The 16,137-nt window shown below is 29.7% G+C and overlaps 2 protein-coding genes across 2 annotated transcripts; both read right to left on the bottom strand.

The window, feature by feature from the left end:
• Positions 1 to 4,528: 4,528 nt before the first annotated feature.
• Positions 4,529 to 7,678, bottom strand: LOC130451514 (dolichyl-diphosphooligosaccharide--protein glycosyltransferase subunit STT3A). Its single transcript, XM_056790572.1, has 9 exons — positions 7,077 to 7,678; positions 6,854 to 7,021; positions 6,417 to 6,775; positions 6,174 to 6,365; positions 5,724 to 6,116; positions 5,338 to 5,672; positions 5,009 to 5,283; positions 4,797 to 4,949; positions 4,529 to 4,740 (listed from the first exon to the last, which is right to left on the bottom strand). Exons 1-9 carry the CDS (start codon positions 7,174 to 7,176, stop codon positions 4,592 to 4,594), a joined length of 2,124 nt encoding a protein of 707 aa, XP_056646550.1. The 5' UTR covers positions 7,177 to 7,678; the 3' UTR covers positions 4,529 to 4,591.
• A 1,070-nt stretch (positions 7,679 to 8,748) lies between these two features.
• On the bottom strand, positions 8,749 to 15,448 carry LOC130451268 (male-specific lethal 1 homolog). Its single transcript, XM_056790178.1, has 6 exons — positions 14,302 to 15,448; positions 13,629 to 14,202; positions 13,224 to 13,357; positions 13,046 to 13,170; positions 12,785 to 12,988; positions 8,749 to 12,729 (listed from the first exon to the last, which is right to left on the bottom strand). The coding sequence occupies exons 1-6, from the start codon at positions 14,632 to 14,634 to the stop codon at positions 12,633 to 12,635; spliced, it is 1,467 nt and encodes a 488-aa protein (XP_056646156.1). The 5' UTR covers positions 14,635 to 15,448; the 3' UTR covers positions 8,749 to 12,632.
• Positions 15,449 to 16,137: the final 689 nt, after the last annotated feature.

Consider the following 16,137-nt stretch of genomic DNA (forward strand, 5'->3'; position numbering starts at 1 on the left):
TGTTGTCTCAATAACTGGTTTCACCCCTATCTACCTTCTTTTCGGTGCTTTCTCTTTTGTTCTGTAGCTGATACCACAAAATGATTCAGGTCTTATGAAGGCTTTGTCCGCTCCTACTTTAGCGAGTCTTCTTAGCCAGCTCATTTAGCTTGTCCAGGCATTCCTAAACGTTGCCCATGCTTCAAGAGTGTTTGGTTCTAGGCCTATACACTCTTATACCCGATATTTCTACTGCTTTGGAACCATCCGTATTCCATTTGATGAAATTTCTGTTCATTTCTACCATCATGTTTTGATCCCCTCTAGCTCTACAGCTCATTTTTAAGGTAAATTTTTTCACAAAGCTAAAATTTTTCGGTTTATCCTTCAAGAAGAGACAGAGTAAGAAATACAAATGTCAAAGAGCAATGCGGGATACAGACATTGTGAGATGGAGAAGATAACGTAAGAAGCAGTGGTACAACCATCTAAGACGGATGGATGAGATCAGACTTCCGAGAATAGTCCTAGAAAACAACCCGCCCCGCTGAAGGCCTCCCAGGAGACCACCTAAAAGGTGGAAAGAAAGTTGGCAATCCACCTCCCAGAAAAAGATGCAGAGGCAGCTTCAGATTTAACAGATCGACAGATTTCCAAGAAGTAGAAGAAGAAGAAGAAGATTCTTTCTCTGCCATTTTTCCGCCACGCTTTACAATACTATATGAAGAAGTTGAATATTTAGAATTATTTCTAGTGCAGCTGTTGGGAATGATCTCATGGCCTAGATTGAACATATGCAAACCAGTCTTTATACAACCCTAATTCTTTCCTAAAAAATAGCTGCACAAGGTTTTATTTCTGTCTTTATTTTCCTGATTTATAAAAAATAATTAAATAGAAACAAAAAATTATTTGAAAAAACAGTTAATTATGGGAACCAAATTTATAATAACAACCATACCACCCTATAATACAGTGATCATTTCTATACTCTTAATAAATTTGGAATATAAACGATAAAGAACCAAGCGAGATATTTAAAAGATTTTCTATCTTTACTAAAATTTCGAAATTCGATGTTTCTAAAAATAAAATAGAACACATATGGGAACAAGAATTAATACGTTTAATGAATAGAATATTGAATAAAACTGAACTAATTTTCCTTGTATTTAGACTTAATCGTATATTTTGTTTATAAACTGATTTGAATTTAAATAGAGTGAATATATTAAAACCGAAATCAATATATCGCGACTGATACTATTATGTTTCCAAGGTCATCTAATTACACACACACATATATATATATATATATATATATATATATATATATATATATATATATATATATATATATATATAATATATATATATATATAATAAAAGAATATTTTGAATAGTAGGTACATAGGTGGTTTTTTACTACATACACATATACGTAGAACGATATTTTAAAACTTTTATTATAAATTTGGATACTTCAAAAGTTATACCGAGGCATTATTCTTATACAACAGTTTTTACTATAGGAAAGTATTTATTTTTTGGTTACGGGTATGCCTAATGAAACAAAAACATCAAAAAATATATGCTAATGTAATAAAACGCTAAAATGATCAAATAAAGTACTCCAATTTCTGATGTGAAAAAATATTATGATCGATGACTCTATTTGTTGTCTAAGACGACACTTTTCAAATTATTGAGCTTATTTATTTGAGATAAATGACGACAACGCATTAATAACCTTTCTATTTAATAAATTGTAAATAAAACAGCATTATAGAATTTATTGGGGGCCTTTATAAAATTGCTCCAACGCCGCATATGTCTGCACAAGTATCATGAACGGCGCTACATTATTTCAAGATTACTCGCACTATGTATTCATTTCCAATCCGTTTATTATATCATTCCTTACCTGTTGGAGATTTCTTTCTCCATCGATATATTGAATTTCAATAAATATTTTCTATGCAGGAAATATAGACTTTCATATTGATAAAATATTTATTGCAAATGCAACGAATAATTCATGATGATAATAAATTTGATTAAATAGCGAAAATGATACTAAGATAATAAATCGTCTTCAAAATGATTAAAAACATTGACTTAATCATGATGAAAGACTCTGTTATGGGGCTTTTCAGAGACTATGATCGGTATAATCCCGAATTTTTGGGAAAGGTTTAGAAAGTAATCCGTATCTGAATAGAACCTTTTTTGTCCTGAAATACGAATGGGTAAATACCATCAGCTAACGGGTTATTTCGTTTGATGTTTTCAACAAAACTGAACAATTCCACTATATGCTTAAAATTTGACAAACTACCGAGGCTCATGGTTTATATAATTTATCGTTTTATAAATAAAAATAGCTCAATATTATAAGTTTAGTGTCAAATTCGTGTGAGTGGGTAAATCACTAATACTCCTCCATAGCAATTATTATACACCTAGAATCTATCTAGGTATGAAATCAGAAAAAACAAGAAATTCATGGAAAAATTAAAACGCGAAACTAAAATAATAAAAAGAGAGGTTTTTCTAGGTCGAGGTGCAAATTTGATTGTCCGCCAAAAATCCAACGCGACGTGACATTCGTAAACTGTGAAAAATCTGATTCTCCTGATATGTTGATAGGTGATCTACATGATCCCAGATCATAGTTTCCGGAGTGTATCTTATTTGGGAGCAAAGTGGAAAAAGTCCAATTGTATACGATAAAACAGATCAAAAACTTGAAATTCAACAAAAAGTTGAAAAAGTATCCAGCTCTATACAATAAATGACAGTTCAAAAACCTTCCAAAATGGCGCTGGTGTAAACGAAATGTGTGGTATGAGTGTAGCAATAATTGTAGATAAATTGAAGTATACCGAGTTAAAAGATAAAACCTAAAAGAATTATTGTGAGAGAACGTACACTTAGAGTGATTTTATTTTATTTCTTCAATAAAATTTAATATCATGGCTCATTATTAAAAATTTCAACAACTTGCGTTGTACAAAATTGTGAAAAGTTTTCCAGGGTGTAAATAATATTTGGATCTGCAAATTACCTTAACATCGTTTTCTGATGTTAAAAGGATTAATACATCGTCTGCGTATGCCAGTAGTTGGGTTCTCTTTATTTTTAGTGCCCCTTCTCTGTTCAAACCGATTTTACATTCTAATACTAAAATTGAACAGCGTTTTAATCCTGTATTGTCTGAAAACATTTTGATATCCTTTGGTTTGGTGGACTTATTAGCTTTTTGAAATGTTAAGATCATTCATAAAGCTTTTTCGAACTGAGCAAATTTACCCATCATATCCATACTTTATACTTTGCATTTGCTTTGGTGTGGGAATATGATCTGTAACAGATCTTCCCGATCTGATCCCGCATTGATAGTATCTGTCCAAATTTTCTCCAAACTTCTTTCTATGATCTTAGCCAATATTTTCTCCCTTTCTTGTGTATTGGTATCATTATCCACGCTTCTGGCATTATCTCTTGTTCCTATATATTACTTAAATGATAGTTTCTTGTCTCTAGAGCAATTCTACCGTATTTGATAATTATGATTCTATTTCATGGATATACCATTTTTTAGTCCATGTATTGTTTCTCGTATTTCCTTCTTCGATGGTGACATTATATTTCAGTTACTATAAGTTGTAAGTTCCTTTCATTTTTATATTTTAAAAATTTAATCTTACATAAAGGTTTTGTGAAAATATCTGTTATCATATTTTCTGTACATAGGTAGGTAATCCACTGTGATTAGATTTTCTCTGATCTTTCCATGAATGAAATGGTATCTCACATCTATATGTTTACTGCGTTTATTAAAATGACCATTCTTTATAATAGCAATAGTACTTTGATTGTCAATTTTTAAAGTTACAGTCATGTTAAAGTTAGTCAAATGTTCAATCATTACTTTTAAATATAACAGTTCTTTCACACATTCTGCAGCTGCAATAAACTCTGCCTCAGTGCTTGACAAGGCAACTACAGGTTGTTTTAGTGAACTCCAATTAACTGGTCCATTACAAAAATAGACTACTTATCCTGTGGTACTTTTTCCGCAAAATCAGAATCACTGTTTGCCTCTATTTCCATCTTGTTATTGCATTTTTGATACACAATTCCATCCTCTTTGGTATTTTTCAGATATCTCATAATTCTTTTTCTTATCATCTGTAATATCTTCATACTTTTCTTCACCCTGTATAATTCCAATCAAACCATTTGCCTTCAGGATGATTGTTATCTGTAAATTAGCTAATTTTTGCATTTAAGTCTCCTATTTTGATGTCTTCCTTTGGCATCATGCTAAACACTTCTTTTATTATTATACTTATTTTTTCTTTATGTATATTTATTTCTAAGTAACACATAAGACTTTCAGTGCTTCTTTGCAGTATGTACTCCTTACATTACACGCTCCTATCGTCAGTGTTATTTCTCTTCTTTATTTCCCACAACTTCCATAAAAACGCTTACATAATATAAATAATTAATGAATTGATTGAAGGAATTAAATGACACTCAATTAGAAATAAGAGTTTATTTAATATGTTACATAAAAAAAGAAATGTAAAATATAAATGTAGATTTACACCCCTCTGTTTGGAAGATCTTTAACTTTGTATATCCTCACCAACCAATGTTCAGTTGTATACGCCTCTTCTAATACATCCAATTCGAAATTTTTATTTCCGATTTCAGCCCCTCTCACACGGTCATAACCTGGCGGTTTTCCACCTAAAAAGTTTTATTATTTAGGAAACTGAATGCTAAAAGTTTGATGAACATCTTACCTTCTGTATATACTTGACCAAATCTATAATAGCACATTTTATACATTAAACAATTCAATAAAGTTTGAGAACCTTCTTTGTCTACCCGAAATTCGCCGCTGGGAGAATAGTAATCCCATTCTTTAATATGAGCACCACGATCTGTACTACCACCTAAAAATACATAAAAATTGATGTTTTCAATATAAAGAACTTATATTCCAAACATTCACCTATTCTAACCATCCATAAAAATTTATTAATATCGTCAGATGAATAACCAGTAAGGCCTCCAAAAATTACCAATACATAATCTACATCCAGCTCTTTCATTATCTCATATGCCTTCTCTTCTGTACTAGCCATTGCCTGACCAACTCTACTAATATGAGTATTATTCCATGTGTTATTATCAACGAGAATTGTTCTATTAGCCATTGCTGTTATTTGATAACCATAATCCCACCAAGACATGATTTTAGCATCTTCAGGTGTATTCATCTTTAACCTAAAAAAAGGGATTAGAGAAAAAATGTGTGATATTTAAACCTTTCTTATTTACCAATAATAAGCCTCCCTGAAATCATCAAATATTATTCTTCCTCCATCATGTGACCTAGCACTTAATACTATGCTTGGAGAACTGTATGCTTCTGATGTAACCCAAGTACAATGGAATGTGTAGGAAATCAACAAGACAGTAACAATGCCAACAAATATTGAAGATATTTCATTTTTGAAGCCTTGATTTGCTTCTATTTTCCTATATTTTTTATTTTCAGTTTGTTTAGGAACATCTACATTTTTCATAAATTTAGAAAGTAAATGAGATATAGTTATACCACTGAGGATACACATTATTGGAGCAAGGACCAACATTAAACGTACCATTACACCCTAAAATATTTCACAATTATTCAGTTATAAAATTTATTTGTAGTAACTTACTGCAAAGTAAATGCTAGTAATTCCATACAGAATCATAAAAATGTTAGCGTCTGTCAAGTGTTTGAAGCAAAAATATAAACCAGCCGGAAATAGGAACACCAAAATTTGCAGATCAAAATAAAAAGAGCTCCAAGAGGTAGGTTGATGTTCTGAAACACTAGCTATAATGGGAATATGATTTTTGGCATATGAAGGATCTAACAGCGAGTAAAATCTTCCTGTCCATGGTGATATTTTTCCAGATACTGTCAAAATACCTCCAACTAATATGGTGAGAATTCCAACTGTGTATATTAAGAATGTATATAGAGTTTCAAAGTCTGTCTTAGATAGTTTACTACGAATGTAGTCTATAAATGCTATTATTTGACATAAGCCAAATACTCCTAAAGCCTGAAACATAATTAATATATGTAACATATGAAATGAATTAAATTAAAATATACTTACTAACATATGTTCAGAGCTCTGAACTGGTTGAAATCCTACAAAAGATATTTGCATGGACAAAATAGTACCCACGCAATACAAAGTACTATATGCCACATAAATGCGATGTCCAAACCTACCAGTTGCCATAAGAGTTAACACATGTAAAGGTATTAAATTGATTAGAAAGACATAACCTCCCCATGAAGATACCTATATAAACATCATAACAAAATCATATAATTCAATAAATTAATTACTTACCATATAAAAATATGCCAAAGCACTGAGGGTTCCCCAAAAAATAGTCCCAGTTTTCACAGCTTTTATCCAAGTGTAATATGTAAGAAGCATACAAAATATTGCAATACCCTCATTATCATAGCTACCAGCTACAGATCTACTGATGTATCCTGGAACAATTGAAACAAAAGCTGCTGCTACCAAACCAGCTCCTGAATTCTTAACTTCTTTAGTGAGCAAATATGTTATAATAGTAGTAAAAGATGAAAATAAAGGCGCTAGAAAAACACATACATTTCTAATATCTATAGTAATATTGAGCAACCAACATAAGTGATAAATTGCTGCCGATGTTACCATCAAACCAGGATAAATAGTACCTAAAAATGATTAATCACAAAATGTACCTTTATTCTTTATGAAATTAGGTTTCTTATTTGTAGATATATTCGACTTACCTCCAATAATTCTTCCTAAGGGATACCACGCACGATCGTCAAACCAATTGTGAAAAGAATAAAACCCTTTTTCTGCTAAATATTTGGTTGTACGATAGTTGAAATAAGGATCGAATTCATGAATAACGCTTTCAAACCTCAATACGGAAAACAGCCTGGTGGCAAAAGCTAAAAATTATCAAATTTATAAATAACCATGAGTAGCAGCACATAAAGAACTTACAAAGAACAGCGGCTAAGGCAAGTATGGTTAAAGTAAGAAGAGTTTTTTGTTTATTTGCATTTTGGGGTTGCAATGGATTTTTCTTCCCAAATCCTAACATCTTTACGTGGATAGAAAAGCTTGCAGGTTATAGCCGGTAGTGGAGATAAATCTATCTTATCAATACAAACTAAGTCGGTTTTCTAACTTAATGAAAAATAAAAACCATGTCTTATTCACACTACCACTAATTTAACATTAAAATACCTATTTTTATCGTATTCAATTAAAGGGTAATTTTATTTAATCACAAAACTTTATTTAGTATTTTATAACTGTCCTGCTTGACATCTTGACACGTCACTGATGTGTCAACATAGATAAATGTAAAATGTAAATTAAGGATAAAATCATTGAACGTATTTAACCATTCAACAAAATGATTTCATAAATACAAATTAAGGAAGTTAGGAAAAAAAGAGTTATTCTCTTATAGATATGAACTTGATTTCAATTTAAATATTTTTATGTTGATAAATAGTAAATATTACTCTCAACTTATCGCTTGCTTATTCGTGCATCCTAGTACACAGTAAGCCTTTACTCGTTTACTCATATTGACTAAGTGAAAACGACAGTACAATTCGCAACAAATGCACAAAAATGCAAATAGCTTATAAACAAACAAGATCAAACAACTTTGCAAAGATTTTATACATGTTTGCAAGATGGACAGTCGAGTCACACAACACATTATGATTATTATGAAAATAGAATAAATCCAACGTTCCATAGAACAAAAAATCCTTTTAATTAGCTTCCTTAATATTACGTCTAGCCTTCTGCCTCAAAAGCTTGTACGACTATTGAGTTTCTAAAAATTAGAAAGGTACCCAAAGTTGGAGTAATTTAATGATACTAAAGATGAGAACTAGAGTTCTCAGAATGTATGTATAATTATAATATGACCTACCTAAAATATTAAACATTCAATTCAGAAGTAAATTTTTGAATACATTAATAAGTGGTGAAATTTGTAGTATAGTATGGTAATAAATATTATGCAAGAATATTAATAATGTATGGTATAGGATTTTATGTAGACTCATATATCTGACATTTTACTATTTGTTATAATACCGTACATTTTTATTTACTACTATAATTATGTATTGCAAAGTAATTTTAATAAAATAGTTGAAAGGAGCGTAGCTTGACCTAGATGAACTCAGTATCAAAATTTTTTTGGGCGCCCTTCAACCTAACTGCATAGAAGCCTAAATGGAGGGTAAAGTTTTTCACAAAGAAGCAAAAGCACTGGTAATAAGAATAATAAGACGATCTCATTGAGATGTTTAGCCTTCAGATAATAGGGACAAATTTGAAACTTGTTCTTGTTCCATAGAGGTTCTTATTTAATTTTTTATAAGTTTTGATTTTGATAAACTTCTTTAATCTGTTACAGTTGTAACAGAAAGGGTCAGAAATGGAAAGCATGCTGATGAAAGGCTATTGATATATATTAGTATTCATTACAAGAGTTACTTAACAAAATAAATTTTCTGAATTTCGAATTTTAGTAATACATGGGTTCGAGGTCCCCTGTTTTTGATACAGCGGTAGATGCGCCCCTGGTAAGTAGGTGAAAGAATGAAGGAAGATTAGGAAAATTAAAAAAAAAAAAACAAAAAAATCATTCTTAAGAGTGTATTAAAAAACAAAATATATTCTTAGTAAATGTAGTATGTCTAAGTACAATACAATCCTGAACATACAATATCGACTAAATATAAAAATAATATCAAATTCCTTCTAATTTTTTTATATTATCACATTGAAACTAAAAACGAAAGTGATTAATAATTTTCTATACATAGAACGTCTTAAGATCACATTTAGGTATAAACCTTCATAAATAAGCGCGTATATTCTCAAGTCGTCCTGTAGTGTCTCAAAAATATATTAATTTGAATTAAAATTAATGCATTTATAATAAAAATAACCTTTTACTGAAGATTGATTTGTGAGATCTTAACTTTTTGATGAAAACTTGTTACAGTCACAGTTATCCTATAAAAAACGAAATTTGATTACTACCATTCGAAATTATATTTGAGACACTATTCACAAAATACAATATTTTTCAATCTAAAATTCTATTCTAAATAAATGTGGTTTCGATACTGAACACTAAATAAATACTATATTTGTCATGAAAAAAAACTCAAAATTATAAATATTCTCGGTTCCGTTTTAGAACCATGTACAAGTAGTGCTAATTTTAAACAAAAATACTCTTAGTCCAAGCTACCAAGGTTTTCACCTCCGATTTTCATGAACATGCTTATAAAAACACAAAGATGTTTCTTTTTAATTTTGCTTCAGGCTTAATATGATTTATTGAAGGTTGAATATTTTTATCGAAGGAAATTTTTTTAAAATTCAACGTCGAGTAAAGGAAAAACGGTAAACGTTTCGAGGTAATTGCATAAGATCTTTTTCAAAGTACTTTTAAAAACCTTTAAAATGAGAGTTCGTAGAACTCTCTAGCATAAAAACTAAGAAACTAAGAAAGTTGTGGCCGAAATAAAATATAAATAAAATTTATCCAGTGTACTTTATTAACATACTAATAATTATAAGTTTGAACGATTTAGAATGCAAAATTTCTCCTTTTTTTCAAAATATCTGGAAAACTATACTTGATAAGGAACAAAAAGTTACAAATCATACCATAAAGTATGATTGATACCATTTTCGTCGAACTCTTTAAAAAATAGGAGGCTAAAGAAATTTAAAACTTATAGGTTATAAAATTCCTTATAAATCTACGTTTTGAGCGACTAATTTGCTTAAAAGTTATCCATATTAACATTGTATAAACCTTGTAAATAAATTTTTCATTCATGACTTATAGGGGTGGAAAATTTTAAATACAAAATATTCAAGTCAAAACAGATAAAAAAAAGTCCATTTAAAATAAATAAATAATTAAAAAGAATAACGTCTATAAATATTTGATTTCAATTTTTTTCAAAATAAGAAATGATTTATAAGGGTGAACATTTGGAAAGCAAAATATTTGAGTTGAACACAGACAAAAAGAGTCAACTCAATATAAGTAAGAAACCACAAAGTAATTAAATCCTATTTTTTAATTTTATATCAACTGAAGGTGCTTTATAAGGGATGAAATACATCAAGCAGGGTTGAAAAATTATAAATACTATATTAAGGCATTAAACAGCGTTTATTGAAACCTTAAAATTATTTTTCTACTCATTAAATGCTTACACTTGTGATTTTATTAATTTTTTGCAATAAGAGGTAGTTTTCACCCCTAACAGTAATAAGCACATATTGGCCTATGGTAGATTTTGATGATATAAGTAAGTAATCCCAAATTTTCATGCAAATCGATGCAGGTTCATGGAAATCGGAGGTAATACCTCATTTCTTCTTCGGTAGCCTGGACTATATACCAAATTATTCTTAAGAAAATTGATTTATGTGTAAAGTTATGTGAATTTTGTTTTTTTAAGTAATGTTATGATAGAAATAACCTTTCCATATATAAAATCGACAGTGAAAAATCATGGTGATCTAGATACAAGCGAAAAACTGGAAAATGTTATGCATCATTTCACTTGTTTTCAAACTGATGAATTAGATTCCGTTTCGATAAAAAAATATCATTTTTCACTTGATTAAAAGTGTTCAGTTGAAGAAAACCAGAATTTTCACAGTTACTAATGTACAATTCAATATTTAATGTTGTTACTATTATCAACGGGAAATGATTTTTTAACACTTCCAATACAAATGTCATCCCTGTATACAATATATTTTAAATATCAAATTAATATAATAAAAATAAAATATCTGTGAATAAGTTGAAAAATATTTTTCCCAATGAAGACTTCGAAATGTGTTTTTAAATATACCAAAAAATATAAATGTTATGTAAAGTATTCAAACGAAACCAGTAATTATTTAAACTCAACTTTAATGAATTGTATGTTAAAATTTTTTGATTCATTTCTATTATATGCTTCCCATGGAAAAAATCTCATACAATTTCATTTTTAACAATGAAAATAAATTAAGAATTCAAACAATCAATTTATCAATATATGTATTGCAAAATTCAATAAAATCATAGCACATTTAGGAAAGACTAAGAATTATATGATAATACTGGAAAACAGACACACAGTAAAGTCATCTTAAGAGCTCTAATAGAGAGAAAATTAGAAAAAGTGGAGAATTTGCCCCGTAATTCATAGATCTTTAACTTTACACTATCAACAAAATCAGTAATACAGTAAAGGAGCCACATTTTCAAATGAACATCACATGCACGAGGGAAGCCAGACAAAAGGATAAGACTCGATTATGCAAAACTATTTTGAATTAATTGGGATATTTTAATTTAGATTTCGACGTCCCGAACCTCCCCAAACTGATTATATCCGTCTAAAGGCAGAGTTCAGAATTGAACTTGAACATTAAAAACGCGTTTGACTAGATTTTGAAGGTCATCAGTTCAGTTGTGATTGTATCTGTGTATCAGTCGATGGTGTTCTGTGTAATAAGGTGTTATTTCAAAGATGAACATTTCTCATAAGAAGCGTATTACAATAATTTCTTTAAAAACATGTATATGATGGTTTCGAAATATAATTTATTATCACCAAAAAGAAAAATGTGGTCGCAAATGGAAAACAACTGTAAAACTCATTAAATTTTAGAAGAAATATCAAATTACATTCTAAAACTAATGACAATCTCACATCGGGTAATTTACCAGACCTGCATCCAATTACGAATTTATGGCATATTATCAAGTGTTAGCTGTTTTGCAAAAATGATAACGATTGCTATAAAATTGTGGTTCCTTGATGATGAGGTCAAGAACATGCGCCATAAACTAATGATTCAATGAGAGTCAATGTCAAAACGTTGTTGAGGTTTCTGCTAAAGGAGGACATACTTTTAGAAAATGTTTTTTTTTTTAATTTGTCCCAATGAATTCAAACTGTATAGTATTATCCTATATATGAATTTATTATGATTAAATTTTTCAAATTTATTTAGAAGATATAATGACTGAAGATTGTGAAATTTAATTTACTGCCATTAGAAGCTTCCCATGAAACAGTTCATATCTACAATTGTCATTTGAGAATCAAAATAAGTTGAGAATTGCTCAAACATCTATATTTCAGTAAACAATGTAAAATAGAATATATTATTGATAGGACTTCTAATACTGTTCAAGACTTAAAAAACTATTCCAGATATCAGTCTTATTTTGATTAACGAAATTTCAAAATTAGAATTGAAATCAGAACAAACTCCAGATTCCACACAAAACTTTTCTGAACGCAAGTATTTCACTTTGGCTAGACCACCACACATTTATTTGAACTTGTACAAATAGAACAGAAAACTTTTTGTTTCTATTTATATACAATAATTTACACAAAATTTGTTATAACATTTAAAGTTTTTCACGTTTTTTTGTTTAATATGAAACCAAGTCCAGGTACCTGTTTATTCATTTTATTCTAAATTTCATCTTTTTGATGCTCTTCTCCTCATTTTTGATTTACGGGCATGTGGTCTTTTGGTTAACAGAGTTGGATTATCGATCCAAGGTACTTGAAACTCACTAGAACATAAATATTTGAAAAAAGGCTGTTATTATTGCAAATTTTATGAAATACCTCGGGGTAAATTTGGTTATAGGATGACCAAAGGCTGCAACTGGTAACTCTTCAACAACTTCCAAATATTTAATATCTTCTACTGTTGGCCATAAAGACATCATTGGTTCACTTCCTTCACCTTTAGAACCTAATGCAATCCGTTCTTGTCTTTGTTTTAATTTTTCAATTACCCTTTGCTCTCGTATCCTCTGAACATCCCACCTAAAAAAATAAATATGAACTAGCAGATACCACTACAATGATTTCACTACTATTCACCTTTTTCTCCTCCTTTCATCATTTTCAAGTTTCATATGTCTTTTATTAAACACCTCATCATCTAAATTTTCTGTTCCTTCCATTGTATAACAGCTTGCATATATTTTGTGACGCCATCTCGGTACCTGAAGTAAGTTAATGTATCAGTGAAAAACACAATTTTTCTAAAATATCTTACTTCTAATGATGAAGCAGCTGGACACTCCCCAATGTCTAATTCTGATGGTGATACTATTCCCAAACTCACATCATGTGACTGAGTTACATAAGCTTCTGTAGACATTAACACATTATATGTGTCTTTGGTTGGACCTTGAACAACAAATATTCAATTTGTAGTTATTTACTTCTAATAAAATGTAATTTGATTAAATTTTCACTAGGAAATAACAGTTGTCTTAGAAAAATAAGTTCCAATACACCTAATTACTAAAAGATCTATATTTCAATGTTTAGTTACAATTTAGTTATGGGACAAAAAATGGAGACAATACAAAATATCATACAGCGCACTCTATTAGTTACAAAGGAAGTTGTTTAATCAATGGCGGGATAATTAAAATATAGGTTATAAAATACTTACGTCGTTTTTTTTTCTTGAACCTCTTTCTGTATGTTTCTTTTTCTTCGAGATTGAAGGATTCATTGTGTGATAAGCTGGAAGAATTGCTCGTAACTCTTTTCCTCCTAATGCTCATCCTTAAATTTTTCATAGGATCAAATTCACCAATGTTATTTATAGTGAAACTATAGTTTGACACTTCTTTAGGTATTGTACTATTGTAATAATCACTTTTCGATTTCCAGCTATGGTCTAGATTGTTTAAAAGTATGTCCTCACTATCAAGTTTAATCACAGTATTTACAATGTTTTCATCATAGTTTTTGACAGACACTGGTTCAATAATGTTTATTTGAGATTCACTGTCACTTAGATTTACACAATTTTCATTTTTATAGTTTATTATATCAAGAGAACAGTCATTATTTGGGGAATACTGCCCTTCTACAAATTGATCATCATCATCATCATTGACTTCCTCTTTTATAGGGCCGTGGGTCATATCTTCCACAATAACCTCTTGAATATTTTGGTTGCCTGCTTTCTCAAACTGATGCGAAATTCCTTTTTCAATGCAGCTTATTCTTTCTTTAAGCTGAAACATGCAAATAAAACGTTATGGTAAATCAAGAATCTAAAAAGTGGAAAAGCGTGGGTTTATTTTTATACTATTTGCGTAAATAATGGAACTTACCATTTCATTTTCTTTTCGCAAAATATAAATTTCTCGATCTTTATCAATAATATCATCGTTCTGTTGTTGAATTAAATCAGTATGTAAAATTAACCACTCTTTGATAAATTTAACCTCACTTTCGGCGGGTATTTGACAGTTGAATGGCGGACTTTTTGCTGGCACATTTATTAAACTACCATTAACGACATTTGTTGGGTAGATATAATCGACAACATTTATTTCTTCCTCGCTTGAATCTGTTTCTGCGTTATTTACCTCACTATAATATTCAAAGGGTTTTGCACATTTCGACAATTTTGAACTATTTTCATGATGAAAATCTTCGGACATTTTCGGGTACAATCGCTCTATGTTTTGATCATTGTTTATGCTTGGCAATTTACAGCAAAATTGCGACGGAATTTAAATGATTTTCGAATTCCTCAGAGAAATTTAAGTTTGCAGGTGAATTGAATGACGATGACTTTTTTTTTTATTTTGATAAAGTTAAGTTAATGACAAATAATGGAAGTTAACGAGGCAAGTTGTTTCTATAAAATCTATTCTCTTCTGGATGGATTTACAAAATATAGAATATTTTATACTATTGGAAAATAATGAGAAGGACGTACAAAGTGGCTAAAAGTGTGTACTCACTATTCTTAGTTACATCGATTTCAAGCTGATAAAAGTAAGGTTATAATTGGTGCATTCATGATTAGAAAGCTTGTTTCTAGAATTTGTTTCAATTTATAAACACTAACACATAACAAACAACGAGTTTAAACACTAATTAGTTAAGTATATGCAATAACCACAATTTTAAACGAGTTTTGAACAAAAAAGACACAATTGATATGCGGCCCATTATTGCAAAAATAGTCAATTTAATGAATGAAATTGAATTTGAAACAAAAATATTGTTACTTATAATTTACTTGAAGAAACATATAATTTTTCAAAAATTAAATACTTTGTCAACACAAGAATCATCAACAACGCGAATTATACGATGTGTTTTGTTCGTTACGGCAGCTGTACCTTGGTAATATGTGTAATGAACTTCTTCACATCTGTCAGTTCGTTCGATTTCATATTTAATGAAATAGCACAAGAGGAAATAGTGATATTATCTATCGAAATAGAAAAAATTTTTCACTCAAGTAGTAAAATAATCTAGCTATCGTCAATTTCATACTTTTGTTCTATATAAATTATATTTAAAATTATTTTTATAGCATTGAATGATAGCAATAGAACGAACTTCTTTCACGTCTGACACGTTCGTTCAGAATATGTTCGGAGGACGGTGTAGTGTACCTTACACCATCGCTAGAAGGTAGATAAAAACTACTATATTCATAATTAATCTTTTATATTTATTCCAAATGAGCAATTTCCAGTTTTATTTTAAGTTTCACTAATTTCAATTCTTCAATGAGTACAAGCTTTTTTATATCTGACGTGGACAGATTTTCACTACTTTTAGTTTCTAGCCAAAAACGGCGATATTCGTCTTCAGTTTTATACTTAGTTTGCCTTGATTGCCATTCTCCTAAAATGTTTTATTCATTTAGTATTCACTTTTCCATCTTAAAGTTTTTCCAATTATCAATATGAAAAAGGAATATAGTTTTGATAACAACTGAACATATTGTAAATTCAAAGAAATCTACTTATTTTCTTATACAACTTTTTCTACTTCAAAATAGATGGCGCTGCAAGTATATTTGATGAATCAAAGTTAAACAGAACTCTAGCAGGTTACAATTGAGTATAAGAATAATAATTTATATCTCACGTTTTCTATATTCTTTCTTTGGTGATTGGGAAGACAGATTTGAATTTCCTTAA

The sequence above is a fragment of the Diorhabda sublineata genome, chromosome X (genome assembly GCF_026230105.1).
Source record: "Diorhabda sublineata isolate icDioSubl1.1 chromosome X, icDioSubl1.1, whole genome shotgun sequence".
NCBI lineage: Eukaryota > Metazoa > Arthropoda > Insecta > Coleoptera > Chrysomelidae > Diorhabda > Diorhabda sublineata.